This window comes from Fusarium vanettenii (assembly GCF_000151355.1).
Source record: "Fusarium vanettenii 77-13-4 chromosome 3 genomic scaffold NECHAsca_2_chr3_3_0, whole genome shotgun sequence".
Taxonomy (NCBI): domain Eukaryota; kingdom Fungi; phylum Ascomycota; class Sordariomycetes; order Hypocreales; family Nectriaceae; genus Fusarium; species Fusarium vanettenii.
In genome coordinates, this window is record NW_003315880.1 from 2,420,512 (window position 1) to 2,442,503 (window position 21,992).

The following is a 21,992-nucleotide window of genomic DNA, read 5'->3' on the forward strand; positions in this document are numbered from 1 at the left end:
TTTCATGTCGGAGCTAACCAAGACGATTGTAGTGAATGATGCCGGAGCCAGTCCTTCATCGGAAAACCTCTCCAGCCAGTCTACCCGGGGAGGCGACCCGTCCGATGATTCTGGTATTGGCAGCGATGATGAACCGGAAGGGACAAGTATACGGGCAATGCTCTAAACTGTGTGTGATGAGTGACGGAGCATTATGGACTGACTTATCTGGGATGTGTGTTCATGAGTTTCTCAATGGCTCTTGGAATGCCGTCTGCAGGCGCCGTCAAGTTAAAGGCCATGAAGGGAGCACGGGATCGAGATGCTTCACTTGTTGGACTTTGAACGTTTGTATCTTCCTTGCGTTGTAGTGTATGCTATATGATACCTTGAATTGTCGATGATAATTGTGTCCGGCTTACTCGACCATTGAAGAGTGTTTGTTACGATAAGCTGCCCCTGTTGCTGAACATCGCTGAGCTGTGTTCAAAGGGGGTTTACTAGCTACTTTATGACCTACCATTGCCTAGATACTTTGTAATCTCCCATAAGCCTGTATCAATGGTGAATCAGGGGACATTGGCTGATTCTGGAGCGAAGACGTGCCCTTTGAATACCCCAGATAACCATATCACAAGAAATTGAAGGGTTAAATGGATGGCTTCACCTCTACTAGCCCCCGAGAAACTTGTAAACAACATTCTTATGAGTATATACGTCGAATAACCACGTTGTCATGAATGTATGAAAAACATATGCTCCCCGAAAGCGGATCATGAGCCTGGTCCATCATGCAAGGACTGTGTCAATGGTCGACGTCTTCTCATTTTAAGCTTCTTAGTGCCCTTGAAACTATTGAGACCGACCAAGAGCCTTTCGGACCGAAAGAACCTGGAGATAACCTTGCAGCAAGGGATGTGACTTGAGAAAGGTAAAGGGGCTAGGGGGGCCAGCTCAAAAGGTTGATATGGCTAGATTTGGATGACACCTGCGATAACGCGGCAACAGGGAAGGATGACAATAATACCGAGAATTCCATAATATCGATAAGTCTACAGTTTGATTCTAATTTGACAATTTACTGCAATCATCGAGCCTTGCTTGAGGAATGACTTGACGCCTGGTGTTGATGGCATCTGGAAGACTTGCCGGGGTTGAGACCCGCTATGCAATAATCCGAGCTTAAGGTTCAGCATCCATCAACACCCAGGTGTCGCATCGCATCGCATCAACATCACCAACAACGCCTTTCGCATCCCCACGAATACCCTCATAGCACATCCCATCTAGCAACAATGGTACCGTCCTCCGTCTTGCCGTCTGCACTTCAATCGCTAACCCATTCCAGGCCGACAAACTCCGCACCCAGCAAGAACTCGAGCGCCTCCAGGCCAAGTACATCGGCACCGGACACCCAGACACGACGAGCTGGGAGTGGCGGACCAACATCCAGCGCGACACGTACTCTTCCATCGCCGGCCACCGACCGCTCCTCTCGTACATTGCGCTCGCCGAGAACGAACCCCTCGTCAAGGTCCGCGCCCAGATGATTCGAGTATGTCTCTTTCCCTGGGATGGTAATGATGGCGATGTTGACTTTTCTGTAGAAAATGGTGCAGCCTTGCGGACCGCCGCCACAGCGCGAAGATTAATACGTGTACGATTTGGATATGCGAACGAGGCCCTGGGCGCGATCGCAGAGATTTCGGCTTTGTTTGGGTTTCATAGAACGGCGTCAAGGAACGATACCCCCCGCAAGAGGGAGGATAAATGGCATAAAAACGATTCTAGTTGCATTTATATACGCAGTCTCAACATGCCAGAGTCTGCTTCTTTCAACACATTGGGTATCATATCGTCGACATCAGCGCTTCATTCCACCATGGTGGTGTCTCCGTCCTGCTCGTCCTGCTCATCGTCGTCTACGCGCTGATGTTTGATGTTCAGACTCGAGCGCAGCTTCTTCTCCATGTCCTCGCCCCAGCTCTCGCCATAGACCTCTCGCACCATGCCCATGACTCCATCAAGACCAACCTCTTCTTTCGCGCGCGGGCCGACATGCCATGTGATTGTGTGATCTCCGTCCTGGCCTGCGAGGGGCTTGTCAACCCTCTTGATCACGTATCCCTGCTTCTCCATCTTCTTGAGTATCACTTCCGTCTTGTCCATGGAAACGTTCTGGTCCGCGTTCAGCCGTGTGAGATAGCGCTGTAGCTTCTGCTCGCTCAGTTCCCCGCCATTGAGCCAGATGGTTGAGATGACAAGCGTGTAAAAGGCCGAATACGTGGCTTCGTCGTCTGCGCTTGGGGTCTTGGACGGTTGGAGGATGGCCGCGGTTCTGTAGGCTTCTGGTAATGTCGATGTGAGGATGAAGGCGTTCGAGTTTGCCTTGGGCTGTGACTGGCTCTTCATTGCTACAAAATGTCAGAGATACTCTTGATGTCCTAAAGTTGGCTGGTCCTACCTTGCCGTTTCTCGTGGAGAGTCATCTTCTCCCTCACGGGCAGCTCTCGTAGCTCCATGCCCCAGACCTCTCGTAGTTGCTTTTGCGCCAAGTCGAAGACGCGCTTAAAGGAGCGCCCTTGATTGCCGAGAACTGAGAATTCATAAGCAACGCTGTGAAAGCTAATTCCATGTGCCATTACCTCGCTCCTTAATACCATCTCTTCGGATGGTTGTTCTGGAGTATTCACACGAAATCGCATATCGAACCAACTTCTTGGCCATCTGCTCGTCGGCGCTCCGGCCAGGGTGTTGGTTCATCTCTTCGTCGTCACGCTCCTCGTCGTCCAGGTCGTCTTCGTTTTCTTGGTCGTCCAGAGAGTTCCGACGGCGTTGACGAGGACGAACATCCTCTTCAGATCCATCGTCCTCAAGCTGTATAGTGTTAGCCTGGTCCTTTAGTGAATCACAGCAACTCACGGCACGAGCACGGCGGTTTCTTTGAGGGGGCATGATTTGTGTACTATTTCGATATTAAAACAACAGTAGAATTACAAACACTCCAAGAATTGGCATGTAACGATGAGAGTAGAGACAAAGAGAGTTGGAGGGGCATGTACGCGACGCGTTGGAGCCAATTAACTTTATCTTATCTTATCTCTTATCGGCCACCAGCAAAATTTCTTAGAGCCATTATTCTCTTAGAAGCTCCCACTTGCCTCGTCGCATTTTTGCCCACTTCAAGGGACTTTGTCCTCAATTGCTTTAATACCCATGATATCAAGGGCGGCGCGTGTGCCGCAAATTCGCCTGGCATGTCGGTTTGGCCTGACCCAGCGCAGTGCCGTACTAGGCTTTCGCGCAGCCCCAATTACACAAAGTCTCAGTCAACGACGACGGTATACTTCGGAGATGGGGAAGACGGGCGATGGCAAGATTGAGAGCTTTGTTACAGGCGCGAATATCCCGGTCGAATCGAAATCAAAGGAAGAGGAGTCTCGGGAACAAACAGAGACTGTAACCAAGCCGGACGATACTACGACAGACTTAAAAAGCTCTTCCAAAGCCGAGACGACTTCCGAAACCGCTCCGAAGCCTCAAGACGATCAAGATGTGAAGCAACCCTCGGGTACTCAGTCTGAACCTCCTTCGACCGAATCTCTCTCAGAAAAACCAATCGATTCAGTGCAAGAACCCCGAGATGAGACGACGACCCAAGCCTCTGCTCCCGCCTCTGCAGAACTGCCCCTCGACTCGTCCGACAAGAACTTGGATTCTTCAGCCGAACACCTTGCGGAGAGTTCTGAAGATAGCATGTTTGAATTGCCTGAACTCCCCGAGCCGGAACCAAGCATATTGCCGGCAAAGCAGTTCCGCCACGCCCTCGTACACGACGAGTCTTTGGGAGTGTCGGCGCTTGGTGTCCCTGCCGACGCCATCATTATCAACAACCCGAACCAGATACGCCGCTCCAAGAAAGCCCCCACCGTGGTTAAGTCTCAGCCCGTTCAGCCACCTTCCGAGTTAGATTGGAATCGCCTCACTCCTTCAGAGGAAGAGGGTGAATTGAGCCCCGAAGAGGTATACCGCAACATTGACGAGCTTCGCCCAGACACAAACTTCCTCCGAGGCTCGGAGATTGAGAAGCTGACCGAGGTTCTCCGGAACGGGTTTACGACGGACCAGCTCAAAGAGTATAGCCGTCTCCGTAAAGGTAAAGGTAAAGCTGATGCTGTGCCCAAGAATGACATTGGGTATGCCTGGGTTGTGAAGCATTATCCCTGGGTACCCCAAACGAAGACCGACGTCCGAGGAGGTCAGGACAAGCTCGCATCTGTTCAAAAAGTCATTTACGACACCTGGAAGATCCAGAGTCAGAAGGAGATGGATGATGTTGGAACCGTCATGGTCCAGATGCAAGCAGCTTTCTTTCAGTTTCTCACTTGTAGGTTTTCTTTATTGAGGGTCCGCCGGATGGGATGCACTTGGTACTAACCGGATATCTCAGTTGAATCAGAACGTATGGTGCGAGAGTTGAGGGCGGACTTTCTCGTTGGCGAGGAGGAAACGATAATTATCAAGCGCAAACAACAGCGCCTGTGTATTGTCGCCAGGAAGGCCACCGCCTACGGTATTCTCGCACATCTAGACCAGATTTTCCAGAAGCGGGTGCTCCGAGATATTCCTATTCGGCAACACGTAGCACGTATCCCCTCCGAGGAGGAGCTCGAGGTCCTTTCTCAACTTACCAATACGGTTCTCAAGATGGCCAAGAACGATCAACCACCAGCTGAGGAACTAAGGATCGCCTGGCTCCCAGACCCCCAGGAGAACGCCGCCGAGTCAAAGACGGAGGATAAGGGAGACGTTGTCCTTCGCCTGCTGCTCGGCCATCCCAACCCTGGCCGGGAGGTGGATTTGGAGTGCCTCCCTCAGCCACAAACCAAGGGTATCCCAAAGAGCCACTTTATCAACTTTCGACGACCGCTGAAGTCTCTATCGTGGAGAGACAAGCTCCATACGTGGCAGCGAGTTGTGACTCCCATCGACAAGAAGTCAGACGAGGCATCTCCTATGCCCCTAGACCTGATCGGCTCAGCAACCCTCCCCGAGTACCACCCAGACAAACTCGGCTCTAGGAACGTCACAACCGCTACCTTTGGACACATCCTTCATAACCAGTTTCAAGTAGGCAATCTTGACGGGACTAAGACTAAGAAGACTCGCAAGAAGAAGGCCAAGTCTCCTGATGCCGATGCCGATGCCGATGCCGATGCCGATGACTTTATCGTTCCTCTTCACCTCGACGACTTGAGTACGCCCGGGATGGATGACGAGCCTGTCCAGCCCAAGAAACCCAAACCCATACCTGGTGCGGTGCTATCCGACAAGCGTCGTGCATTCTATCCTCTCATCCCACATCCTGCTTCCTTTTCCGCCCTCAAGCCCGAAGGCAGCGATAGTTTGACTCAATCCACCACCATTATCCTGAACCTTGCAGTTCACGGCGACCGTTCGGCTTCGAACAGGAAAGGCCCTGTCATCCAGGTCCACCTACCAGTCGACGCTGAAGCCGATCTGGCCAACTTTTCCATCCCCAAAAATGCCGCCGCCTACAGCGTTATCCCTTGGTACCGCAACGACCTCTTGCTTCCTGGCGAGAGCGTAGACGTACGAATCCAGCACGAACGTCGCCTTGCTTTGGATATGGACAAAACCGGTATCAGGAACTTCCTCGACACGTCCGAATTCAACCTCCTCAAAGGTCATCTCCGAACGCCCAGTCAAGCTACCATCGAGCTCCCCCCGGAACACATCAACCCTGGCACAAGAAGCGTCACGCCCAAGAGCCAAACCTACGCTTTCCGTGGTCTGGAGATCCATCAGACGGTTGAAATGCCCTGGCGCAACCACACGCTGCGCTACTCGAGCATCGAGGCTGGCCAGCACGGCGGCCAGCGTCAGGAGCTCACCCTCCAAGCAGGCAAGCCGGACGACCCGGGCGACAGCTTCGATGTCAAGAAGCGCCAGAGCTTCCTGCAGCTGGTCGAGGACATGGCTACTGGCAAGTGCTTCTCCTGGACAGAAGGATACGAGTCCATCAAGAGCCGTCAGCTCGAGGACCACAGTTACGACCTTCCCGAGGAGGAGCTTACTGAAGACATTATCGTGGACGATGGCAAGTTCGACACGCATAGCCTTCCTAACCTCCGGAGATATGAGGAACCTAAGCAGCCCAGGAGGGAATACATTCCACGACGAGACACCAGGGATACCCCTCCTAGATCAAAGAAGTTTGATGTTCTGGAAGAGATGGAACAATTTGGAGAGGCGGACGAGCCAGAGGTCACGGAACCAAAGGTCAAGGAACCCGAAGTCAACCAGACGAGTGCCAAAAAGTCACAGAAGGGCCGGGGAGTTGCAAAGACCAAGTCCCCGACAGACGCTCTCCACTCCTTCTTGAACCAGTTCGCTGACCCCCTTTCCTTGACGGCTCCCATCTCCTTGAAGAAACCCACATCCTTGAAGACTCCCATATCTTTAAAGACTCCCACTGGCCAACCTGATGGCGACCGTCAGGTTGACGATGCTGCCCTCACCAACAAGATTCTCCTGGAGGAAGTAGCTACCAGGTTTAATGCTCAGCAAGCGCAAGAGGACTCTGAAGCTCGTCAGCCACAAGAGAAGCCTGAGGCTCGTCAACCGGAAGAGAAACCTGAAGCCCGTCAAGCCCAAGAGGATCCCAGGGTCAGACAACCGCAACAGGATTCCAGAGCTCGTCAAGCCCAAGAGAAGCCTGAAGCTCGTCAGCCACAAGGGAAGCCTGAAGCTCGTCAACCGCAGGAGAAGCCTGAAGCTCCACAGCCGCAGGAGAAGCCTGCAGCCCGTCCAGCGATCAGCGAGGTCGATTTCGAGGCCATGTTCTCGGCCAGAATCAGCGACAAGCCTCTAAAGGCCCCCCCTCCCGCCAAGAAGTCGAAAAAGGGCACTGCCAAAAAAGAGCCCAAGGTCAAGAAGCAACAAGCGACTCCCCAAGCAGCTCCTCAACCGGCTCCCCAAGCAGCTCCTAAAGCATCTCCCCAAGCGCCTCCCCAAGCAACTCCTCAAGCAGCTCCTCAACCGGCTCCCCAAGCAGCTCCTAAAGCAGCTCCCCAAGCGCCTCCCCAAGTAACTCCTCAAGCAGCTCCCCAGGCGCCTCCCCGAGCAGCTCCCCAGGCAACTCCCCATGCAACTCCCCATGCAACTCCCCATTCCACTCGATCCACGGACTCGTTCACTTCCGCCTTTACAGACAGGCGCGTAACCACGCACCAGCGCAGTTCAACCGGCGGGGATGGTTTCTTTGACAACCTCCCCCAGCCACCTGCCGAAAAGAAGGGGAGGCCCCAGTTTGTAAAGAATGCCATAAAGGCGCACCTCAAGAAGAAGGGCAAGGTCAAGCAGGATAGGTGGATGGGCAGAGGGAGGGTCAGGAGGGGCAGGAGATGAATCTTGGTATAAAGGAGAAAAGTAACTTTTGTATAACATGTACTGTATATGTAGCACCACTTGTGTATGATGTAAAGACAAAATGAAGAATAGACATGTACAATGATGATACCTTCACGTCACGAACCAACATGACCCAACACCCGCGTCCAACATCAACATGCACCGGCACAGGGCTAACAGGGAAGACTAACAGACCAACAGAGCTACACCTCCACACAGGCATGAGCTTACGCCTACGACTACACCAACAAAGTCACAAAGACAGGCCATACAGCACATCACCAAAGCATCAACTTACTAGGCACATCATTCACGTCACGTTGCAAGCATGGGAACAGGAAAAATTGCACGAATCACTTCTAGACTCTCTATTCTTTTTTTGTTTTGCACAACCTGAGATCCGAGGCTTTTTCCCTGCCTCTCATTATGTGCCCCAATCAAAAGCCGAGTGCTCATGCACCGCATGTGAGATCATATCGTCGTTGAAGTGAGAACATCAGCCCTTGGGCGCGAGATCGGAGTCGTAAGATCCCGCCGGTGGTTGTCGGTTTAGAAGCAAGTAGCTTACTTCTTGGCAGCCTTGGCAGCGGACTTGGTGACCTTGCCGGAACCAGCAGCAGCCTTCTCGACGGCCTTGATGACACCGACAGCAACGGTCTGTCGCATGTCACGGACGGCGAAACGGCCCAGAGGGGGGTAGTCAGTGAAAGCCTCAACGCACATGGGCTTGGAGGGAACCATCTTGACGATGGCGGAGTCACCAGACTTGATGAACTTGGGGGCGGACTCAACAGCCTTACCAGTTCGGCGGTCGATCTTCTCCTGGATCTCGGCGAACTTGCAGGCAATGTGGGCAGTGTGGCAGTCCAGAACGGGGGCGTAACCGGCACCGACCTGGCCAGGGTGGTTGAGGACAATGACCTGGGCGGTGAAAGAGGCGGCACCCAGAGGGGGGTCGTTCTTGGAGTCACCAGCGACGTTGCCACGTCGGATCTCCTTGACGGAGACGTTCTTCACGTTGAAGCCGACGTTGTCACCGGGAAGACCCTCAGTGAGCTGCTCGTGGTGCATCTCGACGGACTTGACTTCAGTGGTGACGTTGGAGGGGGCGAAGGTAACGACCATACCGGGCTTGATGACACCAGTCTCGATACGGCCGACGGGAACCGTGCCAATACCACCGATCTTGTAGACATCCTGGAGGGGAAGACGGAGGGGCTTGTCGACGGGGCGCTTGGGGGGCTCGATGGAGTCAATGGCCTCGAGGAGGGTCTTGCCAGTGAGCTTGCCGGACTTGATCTCACGCTCCCAGCCCTTGTACCAGGGGCAGTTGGTGGAGGGGGTAAGCATGTTGTCGCCGTTGAAGCCGGAGATGGGGACGAAAGCAACAGCCTTGGGGTTGTAGCCGACCTTCTTGATGAAGTTGGAGGTCTCCTTGATGATCTCCTGGAATCGGGACTCGGACCACTTGGTGGTGTCCATCTTGTTGATGGCGACAATGAGGTTCTTGACACCGAGGGTGTAGGCGAGCAGGGCGTGCTCACGGGTCTGGCCATCCTTGGAGATACCAGCCTCGAACTCACCAGTACCGGCGGCAATGATGAGAATGGCGCAGTCGGCCTGGGAAGTACCAGTGATCATGTTCTTGATGAAATCACGGTGGCCGGGGGCGTCTGTTGATTGTTAGTGATGAGACGTGAGTGAGAGATGACGGCGACATACCAATGACGGTGACATAGTAGCGGGGAGTCTCGAACTTCCAGAGAGCAATATCGATGGTGATACCACGCTCACGCTCGGCCTTGAGCTTGTCAAGGACCCAGGCGTACTTGAAGGAACCCTTACCGAGCTCAGCGGCTTCCTATTGTTGAACCAGTCAGTGTCTGTTGTGAACCACGTGATGCGCGCCAAGAGGGTTTGGTGTTTTTGTGTGCAGGGATCAGGGCTTTGTCCAACGTCGCCCGAGTGGCGGGGTAAATGCCCCACCAAAAAAAATTTACGGTCGAACCGCAAAATTTTTGGGACTCGGGAGAAGCGGGCGCAGAGCGTGTCGCGGAGGAGGGAATTCGACGGGGAATTCGATGTGGGATAGCAAGGCGCGATCGGGGGAGATGTGACCAACCTTCTCGAACTTCTCGATGGTTCGCTTGTCGATACCACCGCACTGGTAGATCAAGTGACCGGTCTGTAGATGATTGTCAGCATGAAGTGACTGATGAGTACCCCGCCCGAGATACCAGGCGGGGTTCCACGACCCGAGATAAGCAGATCGCGATGAGGGCTTGACTTACGGTGGTCGACTTGCCAGAGTCGACGTGGCCGATGACGACGACGTTGAGGTGAGTCTTGTCCTCCTTACCCATTTTGGCGGTTGTTTGTGATGTGCGTTAAGTGTTTGGTTAGAACGTGCTGCAGAGGGAAGAGGTCAGCAGGTGCGGGAGGCGAGAGGAAGATGCGGCGGCGATGAGAATGATCGCGAAGGAACTGTGCGCGAAAGCAAAAGAGTCCTTGCGATGATGGTCAAAGGCCTGTGATGGAAGGGAACGTACAATTCGCAGATCGGATGCTTGAACCGGGTATGCGAGACGAAGAGCAGAAGGGAAGAAAAAAATGAAAGGAAGAGGCGGGAGGAGGAGATTTAAAAAGGTGGGAGGAGAGGTGGAGGGGGAGGGGTGGAGAGAAGGCAGCTGCAGAGGGCGCGGGGCAACCAGCTGGCCACCGAGCGACGAGCCCTAACAGCAATGAGGTTTTTTTTCCTGCCCGCACTGCACGAGCACTGGCAGAAATTCACAGCCTGCCACCCAATCAGAGAGCCGAGGGGTGGTTACGGTCTGTTTGAAGTGTGGGTGCCTGCCCTTGGATACGGCGTGTGGGCAAAGGCATGATCGGTCTGAGGAATGGTACGAGGACGACATTAGGAGGAGCGAAGCCATGGAGATTACGGGACATCAGAGGCTTGTCTTCAAGAGAGATGGAGTCTAGATGGAGTATCTACTGGAGCTATTCACTTGAATTCATGTTGCCATGAGCTGTTGCGCGCTTTGACGGGTTGTTGCGGTGTTGCTGAGGCCTCTCAAGGTTGATATCTGAGGGAGGGGAGCTGGGACAGATGTCTCTACCCGGCAAGCTACCTCGCTGTTTGGTATGACATTTGGCATTTACAATTCTGAGCACAGTACAGAAGAGCCTGTTGATGGCCATACGGGAAGCTACAGCGTCGTTCAAGACCAGAGACGACCATCACCAGATGTCCTTTGACCGCTTCCATTAGCCATTCATCGCATGCCACTGATCTCGACCTCAAACCCAATATCTGGCTTCCACAGCAGGGCTGAAGGACGAGAAAAAAACAAGTTGTGTGGATAGGTACATCCCATCTGTTAGCAGGATACCTTGTGGAGACCGGATTTTTCTCGAGCACCGCCGCCCAAGGGAGGAGCAAAAAAAAAAATTTCACACTTACGGCCCAAGCAGGAAAAATTTCAACAAAGGGCCGCCTAGCGGTCGAGGCTTTTCGGTGGGTTTGTGTGGTGGATGCTACAGTACGCGGCGGTTGTCTGTGACCCATGGATGGATGGGCTTGCTTGCTTTGCAGTCCATGCTGCGACAAAAGCCGTCCGTGGGACCTGTCTCTTCTGCCCAACCCACGGGTTTTGCCCCTCCTCCTGTCAGCCCAACGCAACCGCGGCGTGAGTCACGAAAGGGAGAAAGCCATCTATCTGATTGTTCTGTTTTTCTCGCCGAAAGCGTCATGTAGATATTACGCCGGATGAGAGAGTCCGGTTTTTTTCGTGCCCGAAATGACTGCTTACGCCGAAAGAGCTTCCTTTGTTTTTTTACGTATTTTTTTTTTTTCCAACTCGTGTCGATCGGGGAGGGAGGGGAGCTTTGCTGCCCCTCTTCTCTGGCGCGGTCTGTTTCTGGCTCAAACTCCCTGTACGAATCAACGTCATGCCCCACCACTAGCGTCCTCCTGGTTGCCACCGCCGCTGGGAGCCCAGTGCACGGAAGATCTGGCCGTCTTCAGTCGCGGTCGCATATCAATTTTTTTTTCGTCGGAGCTGGAGGGGTAAAATGAAAGGATGTGAACGGCTCAACAGAGATGATATGACATCAAGGGACTGACAATTTTGGAGCTTTAGTTGTATGTAGAAGCGACTCAATCAAGAGCTGATTCATTCTCCTTCGGTAATTCCCGTCTCCTTCTTCGTGTGTCGTGTCTGTCTCATGGCTCGACATCTTCTCTGCCCCTCCCCCTCCCCCTCCCCCTCCTTGTCAACAAGCCCCTCCAGAAGAGTTCAGTCCGACCAAAGGTTGCTGGGGTCCTGTAGCCTCTAACCTCAAAAGAAAGAGCGCGCGCCAAAACAATGGAGGGGCGACATGAAAAAAAACTCCCAGCCATGGTGGAGCCTCGACGAAAGGTCTTGGTCCTTTGATGCAGCTCACACCTCACGTACCCGCCGCCGCCAAGGCTCGGCTGGTCGCAGGTGGAGGTCCAAGATGAGGTTTTTCCCATATCATGGCCGATTGTGTGCAGGGCCGGGCTCTGAAGTGGATTCGATGAACTCGCGACTGTGACATGCGCGGAGCCACTGAGAGCCGGTCAAATTGTCAATCAGTACCAAGTCGTTGTGATGTGCCACCACGGCGGCGGCAATCCTACCTCATGTTCGAGATTTCGACCAGGTCCAAGATAGGCAAGGATGGGCCTCGGCCTGTCTGCGAGCTGTCGCATCCAGCTCCAGCTCTCGACACCATCTCTTGGCCACCTGCCGCCTATCCACGGCCGCTACGTCTGAGCAAGAGTCAAGAAGCTCCAGCTCCAGAGCTTTGCTAGCACAGTAGATACAGTATGCGTGCCAGCTGGTCTCGATGTGTGTTGTCTTTGCAGACCGCTCAGTCTGCATCGTGATCCTTTAGCCTGTGGTAGGTATTTGCCATCCTCAACAACCTCCGCAGAGACTGGAGGTTTGTCCACAGTGGATATGCCCTCGACGCATGTGTTGCCTCTCACTCTGCATCGGCTCCGCCGTCAGCCCGTCGTTCGGCGGCCCATTTGTAGTTCGCGGAGAATTCTACCAGAACGAGGTGGAGATAACTGTTTGCTCCATTGATGTGCAATCAAATGATGCATTTCATGATTCATAGACGTCGTTGCAGATTTTGTTTGTCCTAAAAAGATTATTGCAGTTTGCCCGCGATGTTGGCAATACAAGTTCAGGGTAGCAAAGCCATGAGGGAATCAGCGGACAACTCCATCAGCCCGAACACCCCCATCCAAAGTCAAGGATGCTGTGGCTAGAGATACTAAGCGAACCCAAAGCGTATCATTACACATTCTAATCAAAAATAATCGTTGCTATTGCGTCTCGCTTGCGCTTGACCCGTATTGGTGTCCAGTCCAGGGAGTCGAGCGGAGCCCACAGCAAATCCATATAAAGCCACCAGCCCCCAACCCCTGGTTACACGAGCTGATGTGCATTGGCCGAATCGCTGTCCTTCTTTTGACTTCGTTCCCCAATGGACAGTGAATTGGCCACTGTCTGGTTCTCTGTTGTGTGAAAACTGCAATTTGTTGTACTGTGGTTATTCTACTGACTATATAGGCCATCTGGACGAGCAACATCACCTCCAAGTCGATATCGAAGTCGATACCTGGCTTTAACCAACAGGCATTCAAATACCCGTCGATATTATCTCGTATAGGCCTAAATCGACTGTTAATACCTCCTTCACGCCTCAATCGCACATTCGAGATCGACCCTCCTCGCACCGTCCCTGTGCAGCCTGCATAATCCCGCCCGTGCCTCCATCACCAGCTGCATCAACCCGCCAGCCGCCACCAACTGGCAAACACCTGCACATCAACATATAGGCCGCAATACCAAATACCTACCCCAACAAACAGCCAAGAAGCCGCGCTCCGTGGTCGAACGGTCAAGAACGAAGCCCGTATAGAGTAATAGCAACTCGTTGGACTCCTATAACAGTATAGGTGTGAGCCAAGGATCCCGGTGCAAATCCGGGTGCGGGTATCTTTTTTGCAATTTTTTTGCACTTTCCCTCAACATGGGGAATTTTGCTATTTGGCTGAAGGGGCTTAGCTCTTTTTTGGCCGCAGCAATTGCGCTTGAAGCCGCAAATTCGCCTTCGTGATGTTGATTGTTGAACATTCTTGGTGTATGCTTCACCCCAACGTAGAACAGCATTTGGGTCCAGCCCAACACCATTCTGGCAATGGACCACGCAAGAAGCAATATCGAAGCATTGTTTTGAACGACCAATTACGATTTGCTATATGTATTTGGCCCTGAGGCCGCGTATATCAGATCCAGCCAAGTCCTGCTCGGCCAAACCCTTATGCATCCCCCTCTATATGAACACCCCGTCACCATTTCGCCCGAGCATATCAATCATTGCGCCATGGCCTCCATCTTCTTTCCCTTCGCCTTCTCCATGCCCTTGGGCGTCTTCAAACCAACAAACACGGTCGCAACAACAACCGCCATACCAGTCGCACCCATACCGTAGGCAACCTCTCGGCCTGCCCACCAGTACACACTCGTGAAAAGGATAGGTCCCAGGCCACGACCGAGCTGGCCCCAGCTGCGAAGCATACCCAGCTTGTTTCCACGCTCATCCTCGTGAGCCTCGAAGCTGCTCAGCGCATTGAGGCCAGTGACAACAGTGGCGGATGTCATAGCAAGGCATGTAGCCGCCAAGTACAGTCCTCCAATCGTCGTAATCTGGCCAAGAAGAATGAAAGAAGCCAGACAGGCGAGTGTACCGATCTTGATGCAAAGGAGAGGAGGAAGACGTCGCGTTACGCCGCCCTGGAGGATTGATGCGACCAGACCGACGTAGCCCAGAAGCCGACCGTTCTTGCCAGAGGTAAACGAGAAGAGCTCGTAGGTCATGAAAGACAGAGAGCTCTCCATACCGGAGAAGAAGAGGAGGAAGACAAAGTGCACGGCATTGAGAATGAAGTGCGAATTGGTGCGCTCAACGGCCTTGGGAGCCGGCTTCTTCTTCTCGCCCTCCTTGACGTTGATGCCAGTTAAAGCAGGCAACGTCTCAGGGAGACAGAAGTAGAGATACACCGTCTCGACAACAATCAGGCCCAGACTGAAACCAGCCGCTGTAGCAAAGGGGTTCGCGGCGAAGGTTGAGACGGTGCTCAACCATGCACCGAGCCCTGGGCCAAAGGTGAAGGCGATGGAGAAGCAGGCGCCAATCAGAGCCATGGTAGCACCGCGGGAGGACTCGTCCGAGATATCGCTCGCCATAGCTGTTGACAGTTGGATGTTGCCCTCGGATAAACCACCCACGATGCGGCTCGCGATGAATGTACGGAAGTCGACGGCCGCGACCCAGAGCAGAACGGAGAGGATGTTGCCGCACATGGAAGCTAGGAGGGCCTTGCGACGGCCATATCGATCGGAGAGGGCGCCGATGAGGGGAGAGGCAATAGCCTGAAGGAGTCTATACAGAAATACATTATTAGCAGACCGCGACAAGCGCCTTGCAGTGGTATGCTGACGTACGAGAACATGGAGCCCAGCGCACCGCCCAGCAGCACAATATCATATCGCGACTCTATCGGACGTGAAAAGGAGGTCTTGTAGCGGTGGAGGCCAGACAAGACAGTCTGAAGAAGCGTCCTCGGGCCATTGTCGTCGAGCGAGGGCTCCTCGCCTTCGCGATCGCGGTAGAACTCGAGGAGTTTCGGGAACAGAGGGAGGATAAAGGTGAAGGAGATCTAGATTTAGAGTTTTCTGTCAGAATCGTAGGCGCATTGCATGCAGCAGAGTTGGAAACATACCAGATCGAGCAATAGCGAAACGGCAATTACGCGAAGAACCTTTTTCCTCGCGACGGGATCGAGGCCAGCCATGGCGTTTGGTTTGCGAATGCGAAGATGACGTACAGTAAGACTGGTGACGATGAGACGACGGGAACTAAAGGTTCAATAGGAAAGAAGCAAAGACAATATATAAGCAGGAAAAGAAAAGAAAAAAGAATTGACCACAAGCGCTTCTCAGGAGACAGTGGAAACTTTGCTCAACTGATGGCAATGGAACCGTCGCTTTCGGGGTCGTCGAATCGAATACGTGGTGGTGGCAGCTTTGACGCCCCTGGTTGGTCCGGGCCGAGGCGTGGAGGTGAAGTCAGCGGGGGTTATGGATGGAATCAGCCGTGCGTGTGCCGTGACGGTTGCCGTTCAGGGCCCCTGACCCCTGTGTCCTTAGGGGGTTTTCGTGGCTGCAGGCTCTTGAGATCTCCCCACCATTGACGAGCATCACCCATTCTGCGTCAGCCGTTTATCAATCTGGCTTGATTCACGGCAATGCTTGGACGAGGATGCCAAGGAACAGTACTGGTTCAACTCGGTGGTGGTGGTGATGGTGATGGCTTCAAGTCACTTGCAGAGGGAGATGATTGTACTGAAAACTGTATATATATATATATATATTTTGTCGTGTTTTCTCATGATTCTTTTTTTTCGTTTTCATGGGTATTTTGTAGAGAAGCTTTGCTTCTCCCTTCATCCCCCTCCACCATGAGCTCCCGTCCTTTCAACCCCCACGACTTTGGTTCAAAATTGGTATCTTATGATCTTTTCCGATCTGGCATTTCGTGTAAGACGTCCACCACCTTTCATGACAAAGGGAATCAAACACTCGCCCGTGCGCCTGTAGTCGGCAGTGATGGGTGATTTGGTGTTGATGATGAAAAAAGGGGATTAAAAAAAAAAAAAAAAAAAGGCCACCAGCGGTAGGTCCGTGTTTTTAAACCCAGACGCCGCGCTGAAACCTTGATGGTATAAAAAAGGGAACTCGCTTCTCCAGAGACACGGTGATGCCCGTGAAACACTTTCGGTAAAAACGATAGGGAAGACCAAAGATGAACTCCAGCATCCATAGATAGAAATCAAACTGATAGAAAGCACAAGACATAGTAAAGGGTATTGGCACGTCCAGGTGCCGTATCCAAAGGTATCTTCCATAAACAAACATCAAACTCATGACTTCCTCGAGTCGTGACATTATTTCATCATTCCATCCATCATACATCTCGTTTCCGTCGCTCATATGATAATGATAAAAAGGCAACAGGGTATAGGTGGCAAAGCAGAGCAAGGGCAGAAAAGCGAAAGCAGAGCAAACCAGAAATACCGTTACCTATCGGTATGTTCGTTACGAGGTATCAAACCACGTGTTTAATATGCTTCAAAGACGAAGCGAAGGCCCTCGGATCCCTTGACTCGTTGTTAGTGTTGCTGTTAGACAAGTTGAACATGTAGACATACCTTGTAGGGGATAGGCATAAAAAAGTCGGCAGCGGGCTCGCAGTCTCGCACCCTCGTTTCGTAGATGCTCAAGTAACCAACATCTCCAAAACGTTGGTCACCATCGTCGCTGCCAAAGACAACACCACCACTTCCCCAGCGGCGGAAGATCTTGGCAAGCATAAGGTAGAGTTCGGCTTGGGCGAGAGCCATGCCCAAGCAGACGCGGGTGCCGGAGCAAAAGATGTCGAGGTACTTGTCGAGTCGCTCACCATCCTCAACCCAGCGCTCAGGGTGGAAGCCCCGGGCATCGTAAAAGATGTTCTCGTCCATGACGGTCTTGTATGGGCTCATACCCACGATGGAGCCAGGAGGTAGGCGCCAGACCGTGTTGTTCACGTGGTCATGGTAGACGAGGGTTTCGTCTGCGGCAACTCGGGCGAGCCGGCTGCTGGTTCCGATACCAAGACGCAGTGCCTCCTTGACAACTCCGCCAAGGTAGGGGAGCTTCTCAAGTCGGGAAAGCGGTGTCGTATCATGGGCATCGGGAATGGCAGCAAAGAGCTCGTCGCGAAGCTTACGAAGAGTCTCGGGGCGGTTGAGGAGGTGGAAGGTTGCCAGGGACATGGCCCAGGAGGTGGTGAGAGTACCACCTTGGACGAGGATCTGTCCCTCTTGAACTTGGGGTGACTGCTTCACCCGCATTGAGCGAGGCCTCGAGAGCATGGTAGGGTGACCACCATCCATCGTCCACTTGCCCGTGCTTTGGGGTGGGTCGATGCTGTGAATGTGCTCAAGGATATCGTTCTTCATCTTCAAGAAACCACCCCAACCAGGCATGCATCGGTTCGAGATGGACTCGGGCAGAGCATTGACAAGTGTGAGCACCCAGTCGAGATGCTGCACGCATGGCCCCATGTGGGTGCCGATAAGAAGGTCGTTGGTGACCTCAGCTCCGAAATCCGACTTCTCGACAAGATGATCACTTCGAGCAAAAGCATACTCGTTGATGACGTCTATACATTGTTAGACCTACCAATCATCACAGGGACAGATAGAGCTCACCATTGGTAAAGGCTGAGTACGGGTACATGACATCCAAAGGTTGACCGTTGGACACCTCGGCGTAGTTCAGGAACGCATCCAGAAGGGCATCCACTCTCTCCTCAATCACCGGCTGCAATTTGCGCACAGTCTGAGTTGAGGAGAAAGGGTTCAGCGCACTTCGCCGCAACTTGTGAAGGCTGTGGTCGATGGCAGCAAGAGAGCCTTCCGTCGCAGTATTAGGTCCCGTCAAGGCATTGGGATGAGGTACTCGCGTACGAGGGGCGCCGGACTGTAGCGTGTTAGTGAGGGTGCATATGTAAGATCCGATGGTATACTTGCCTGTTGTGTATAGAACGTCCACTTGTCCCGGCGCCGGCTGGGTCCAGTGTAGAGCTCCGAGAAGAAGTCGGGGTCTCCCACATGGACCTCCCAGGGGTTGATACGAACAATAGGTCCGTACTTTTCGTGCATGTCGATGATCTTGAAGGTGTATTGCCCCCCCAGGACAAAGTCATAGTAGAACTCATAGTACTGAGTCAAAGCTGCCAGCTTGGGGCCAGGGATATGGGCCAGAGGGCTGAGCCATAATCTCTGGATAACCAGCTGGATGAGGTAGATGAGCCAGACACCGGCGAGCAGGCATCCAGTCTGCTGCCAGGTGAGGCTGGCGATGATCTCTGGGACCGCCATGATGGTCTTAGAAGAATCCATTCATGAGCGACTCGCCCGGACAGGGCGGCGTTGTCATTGAAAGAGGGAGAGAACAGAGGAAGTCGGTGATACTGGAGGTGCCATGGGCTCTCCAGGCTACAGAGGCCTTTGATTGTCTTTGGGACAAGACCAATGCATCTCAGCAAGCAGTCGAGGGGAGCATGCAGGACGAGCTGATTTTGTATTGCAGCCAAGGGCCAGGCTCTCACCGCATGGACTCCTGTGCAAAGCAGGCGCTGTGTGGGCTGGGAAGCTAGGACAGACCCCCGGGGCGCGAGCGGGCCGCGTGGAGTCGAGCTCATGGCGGTGAACGATGTTTGAGGATTTCAAGACAAGGGCTGAACCGGGGCTGCGCCAGCTGTCACCGCAAGTGCTGTGCATGCCGTTGGGCAGAACACACTCGGCGGAGCCAAAGGTGTGTTTGTCCTTGTCGTGATCGCGTGGGCGAGCCAATAGGTGTGCCACCCGAAGCCGGGGGAGCTTGCAACAAGACCCAGACGCTTGCCCTCAACAGGAGTAGCCATTGGACCGCTAACGCGCGGTACAGAGTCAGGAACAGAATCTAGCAGAGGCTGGTCACTCAGGGGCACGCTGATGAGTTGGATTTTTCGCTCAGAGAAGAGCCGGAGACCGGCGAGGTTGGAAAGACGACATGGCATGGGTTTGGTGAGAGGGGAGGTTGGAAGTGCGGTGGACGGAGATGGTGTTGTTGATCGGTAGCATCCGAGCGGCGGTGGAGAGGCTGGACAGCCGGAGACGAGATTGGGGTCTCTAGCAAACCAAACAAAAAAGTGGAAAATGCGAGGACTTGGCCATTCATGAAATTGGCCGAGAGGTACTTGTCAGAGCGCGAGCTATCCATGTCCTGTCTGTCAGAAGGAGGTCTGAGGCAAGTGATCACGGGCCAGATGTTTGTTGTAGAAGTGGGTGTGCTGGATCTGTAGGACGTCTTGATCCGGCACGCTAACATCCGACTTTGAGCGCGAGGCTAATCCCTTTACGACAAGTGAAGGCCGAAAAGAGAAGACGCGTTCCTATTTCCGCGTGCTCACCTACAAGACATGGTGTCAATTTTCATAGCCCTCAAGATAAGAAAAGGCCTGAGCATTCATGCTCTTGGTCTTGCAGAACTCCAGAGTCTCAGCCTGTGATATCGATTTCCCAATCACTCGCATATTCTGACAACTCCTCGGTCCTTCATCCGGCCAACATGCTCTGCCGCGCGGCTCGAGTACGGGACATGGCCTCTGGACCAGTTTCGTCGACTCTGAAGCAGCTGTCATACTGTAAAAAGCATCACAATGCTGTATTCATCAGCCTGTCGACCAATTTGGGAGGCCCAGCGTCTCCGATCCTTGCATGCAAATCCAGCTGATACGACATTCCTGGCTGCATCAGCCCATTGCTGTAAGCCATCCTTGAGGATCGCACACCGCACAAAGCGTCCAATCTCGAGGTGCTACGGAAACCACTCGAGACCCTGAGAAATCGTTGCATACGCAATCTTGTGGCAGCAGCAACGCAGCGTTATCGTGATATCCTCGTGGGCTCCCAGATGATGCCTCTTCTTTGGTTCGCAGGGTCCAAGCCCAAGCCAGGTCCGCTCACCTGCTTGACATGGTGATCACGCCACCGGGCAAAGTAGGGACTCATTTGCATAAAGATACAGTGTCGTGGCAGACGGCTGCTCGTCCACGGTTAGAAAACATGTGAATATGCGTGAGATTGAGGCAAGTGAAACTGTTGAGCATGATGCATGATACACGCAGCTACTGGTGATGGCTGAAAATAGAGGGTAATACGCAGATGGTGGTGTCTTTGACGGAAGCTCAAGGCCGACTTGGCCAAGAAGGAGATGGACAGATGCACGCTGGAGCGTGCGTCCACCCTCTCCGTGATGTGATGAGACATCCGTTCAGATCATCTAGATCAAAGACCATGCCGATATCAGCGTCGTTATCACATCACACATCGAGTGCGGATACGGCACCCGATTCCACCCACCGGAAAAAGATGGCGCACGGGAGAGAGGGTCTCGCGATGCCGTAAAATGGGTCAAAGGTTGGCATCCGTCCATCCACATCCCACGCTTCTCCACCCCCACACTGAAATCTGGGGTAAACTGCCTACCTGCCTGCCCGGACTATTCTTAGTTCCCACGTATAAAACATCTGGGAGTCCAGCTGTCAGGCTGGGTTCATGGTTATTAAGAAGATGTTACCCTCTGCCGTCATGTTTGCTCCCAAGTTCGGTGTCTTTTCCGGTATAGATCGGGCCTTGTCTCGGCGGCTTCCGCACCTCGATCGTGTCCTAAACATCAACGACAAACAGCCTCAGACACGGCCGCTAGTCACATGAATATCGCCCTCAACGTCAATTGCCACATCCGCGGGACGGTCCTTTGACTAGATGAAGGGTTGCAACCTTTACTCGATCAACGGACCGTCCCATCTTTAGTCGGCATCAATTACTCCTACTCTGCCAATCATGGTGGGTGAAGCTGGTCATTCAGACGAGTACATCCAACTAAGTGCTGAAGAAAGGAGGTCTGGGTCATTCCTTTCTCCACGATCGACCGGACGGAGAAACTGGTCTCGGAGTCCCTTGACTAAAAAATTTCTCCCTTCTACAGCTTCATCCATTCAATCTCCCTTTGATCAACGCATTTGTACCGTCATTGTCGTTCCACTCATCCCTCTGGTGGCTTGTGCACGACTGCGAAACAGCGACGGCCTTGGAACCCCTGCAGATCTCCCCGATGCGACTCGCCTCCGTGCCAAACGACGCCGAGACAGCAAGAGTGCCAGCATGTGAAGCATTGCGAGTGCATTGCGGGCAGATATGCCATGATATCCGTCCCCCTCGGCGTCAATACCAAACATCGAGTCCTGGAACGGCCTTGTGCAACCTGCGGCAAGCCTTCTCGAACAGGTCTCCGGGCTAGGTCCCACCCAGATCCCACATTCTGTCGGGTCCCCACAAACCCGGCGAACTGGTTCAAGGTTTTGCGACAGCTAATGTAGGGCTGCAACTTATGCGGCAACGTTGTGCCCTTTGCAGTTACGGCCCACGAAACGGCCAGCACCCTTGGGTGACGTTTAGGGGGCCTCAAAACAATCTCGGCCGAAAGGGTTGCCCCTCAGGTTTGGGCATGGATCACGACCCGACGACGACAGCCAGCTGTTTGGTGGTGATTGAGAAAGATAGGTATCAAAATTAGGTCGACCCTGCGGCCAGGCGCACTTCTATGTACGTCGTATCTATGCCCTCGTTCCGGTTTTCCACCTCTTTTGATTTCCAATTCAGTTGATCATGACTCCTGACCTGAGTTATCCCGTCTAATACTTTTTCCCAACCGTCCCAAGCCCAAAAGAAAGGCCCAAAAAGAAAGCAAAACCCCACAACTCCATCCTTTCCCAGCAAGTGCTTTTATTTCGATCGGCAGTCGATATCATCATCGCTTAACAAGTGTACAGTGCTATTCGTCGATTCTGTTGTGTTTTGTGTGCGTTGTGTTGTGTGTTGTGGCGTG

General features: G+C 53.2%; 6 protein-coding genes across 6 annotated transcripts; 2 read left to right on the forward strand and 4 right to left on the reverse strand.

Moving 5' to 3' along the window:
* Window positions 1–1,324: 1,324 nt before the first annotated feature.
* NECHADRAFT_36633 (uncharacterized protein) lies at window positions 1,325–1,631 on the forward strand (the record flags this gene model as incomplete). Its single annotated transcript, XM_003052669.1, has 2 exons — window positions 1,325–1,534; window positions 1,587–1,631. Coding segments are annotated over 2 exons (255 nt in total), but the record flags the coding sequence as incomplete, so codon positions are not given.
* A 220-nt stretch (window positions 1,632–1,851) lies between these two features.
* NECHADRAFT_77977 (uncharacterized protein) lies at window positions 1,852–2,934 on the reverse strand (the record flags this gene model as incomplete). Its single annotated transcript, XM_003053162.1, has 4 exons — window positions 1,852–2,393; window positions 2,444–2,575; window positions 2,625–2,856; window positions 2,902–2,934. The coding sequence occupies 4 exons, from the start codon at window positions 2,932–2,934 to the stop codon at window positions 1,852–1,854; spliced, it is 939 nt and encodes a 312-aa protein (XP_003053208.1).
* A 399-nt stretch (window positions 2,935–3,333) lies between these two features.
* NECHADRAFT_77978 (uncharacterized protein) lies at window positions 3,334–7,410 on the forward strand (the record flags this gene model as incomplete). Its single annotated transcript, XM_003052670.1, has 2 exons — window positions 3,334–4,366; window positions 4,430–7,410. 2 exons carry the CDS (start codon window positions 3,334–3,336, stop codon window positions 7,408–7,410), a joined length of 4,014 nt encoding a protein of 1,337 aa, XP_003052716.1.
* Window positions 7,411–7,736: 326 nt separating this feature from the next.
* NECHADRAFT_59329 (uncharacterized protein) lies at window positions 7,737–10,007 on the reverse strand. The gene is made up of 5 exons (XM_003053163.1): window positions 9,963–10,007; window positions 9,705–9,822; window positions 9,536–9,598; window positions 9,136–9,274; window positions 7,737–9,086 (listed from the first exon to the last, which is right to left on the reverse strand). Exons 2-5 carry the CDS (start codon window positions 9,774–9,776, stop codon window positions 7,978–7,980), a joined length of 1,383 nt encoding a protein of 460 aa, XP_003053209.1. The 5' UTR covers window positions 9,777–9,822; window positions 9,963–10,007; the 3' UTR covers window positions 7,737–7,977.
* A 3,819-nt stretch (window positions 10,008–13,826) lies between these two features.
* On the reverse strand, window positions 13,827–15,307 carry NECHADRAFT_36490 (uncharacterized protein; the record flags this gene model as incomplete). Its single annotated transcript, XM_003053164.1, has 3 exons — window positions 13,827–14,895; window positions 14,958–15,172; window positions 15,236–15,307. The coding sequence occupies 3 exons, from the start codon at window positions 15,305–15,307 to the stop codon at window positions 13,827–13,829; spliced, it is 1,356 nt and encodes a 451-aa protein (XP_003053210.1).
* A 1,326-nt stretch (window positions 15,308–16,633) lies between these two features.
* On the reverse strand, window positions 16,634–18,439 carry NECHADRAFT_77981 (uncharacterized protein; the record flags this gene model as incomplete). Its single annotated transcript, XM_003053165.1, has 4 exons — window positions 16,634–16,672; window positions 16,724–17,718; window positions 17,768–17,971; window positions 18,085–18,439. The coding sequence occupies 4 exons, from the start codon at window positions 18,437–18,439 to the stop codon at window positions 16,634–16,636; spliced, it is 1,593 nt and encodes a 530-aa protein (XP_003053211.1).
* Between the last annotated feature and the right edge of the window lie 3,553 nt (window positions 18,440–21,992).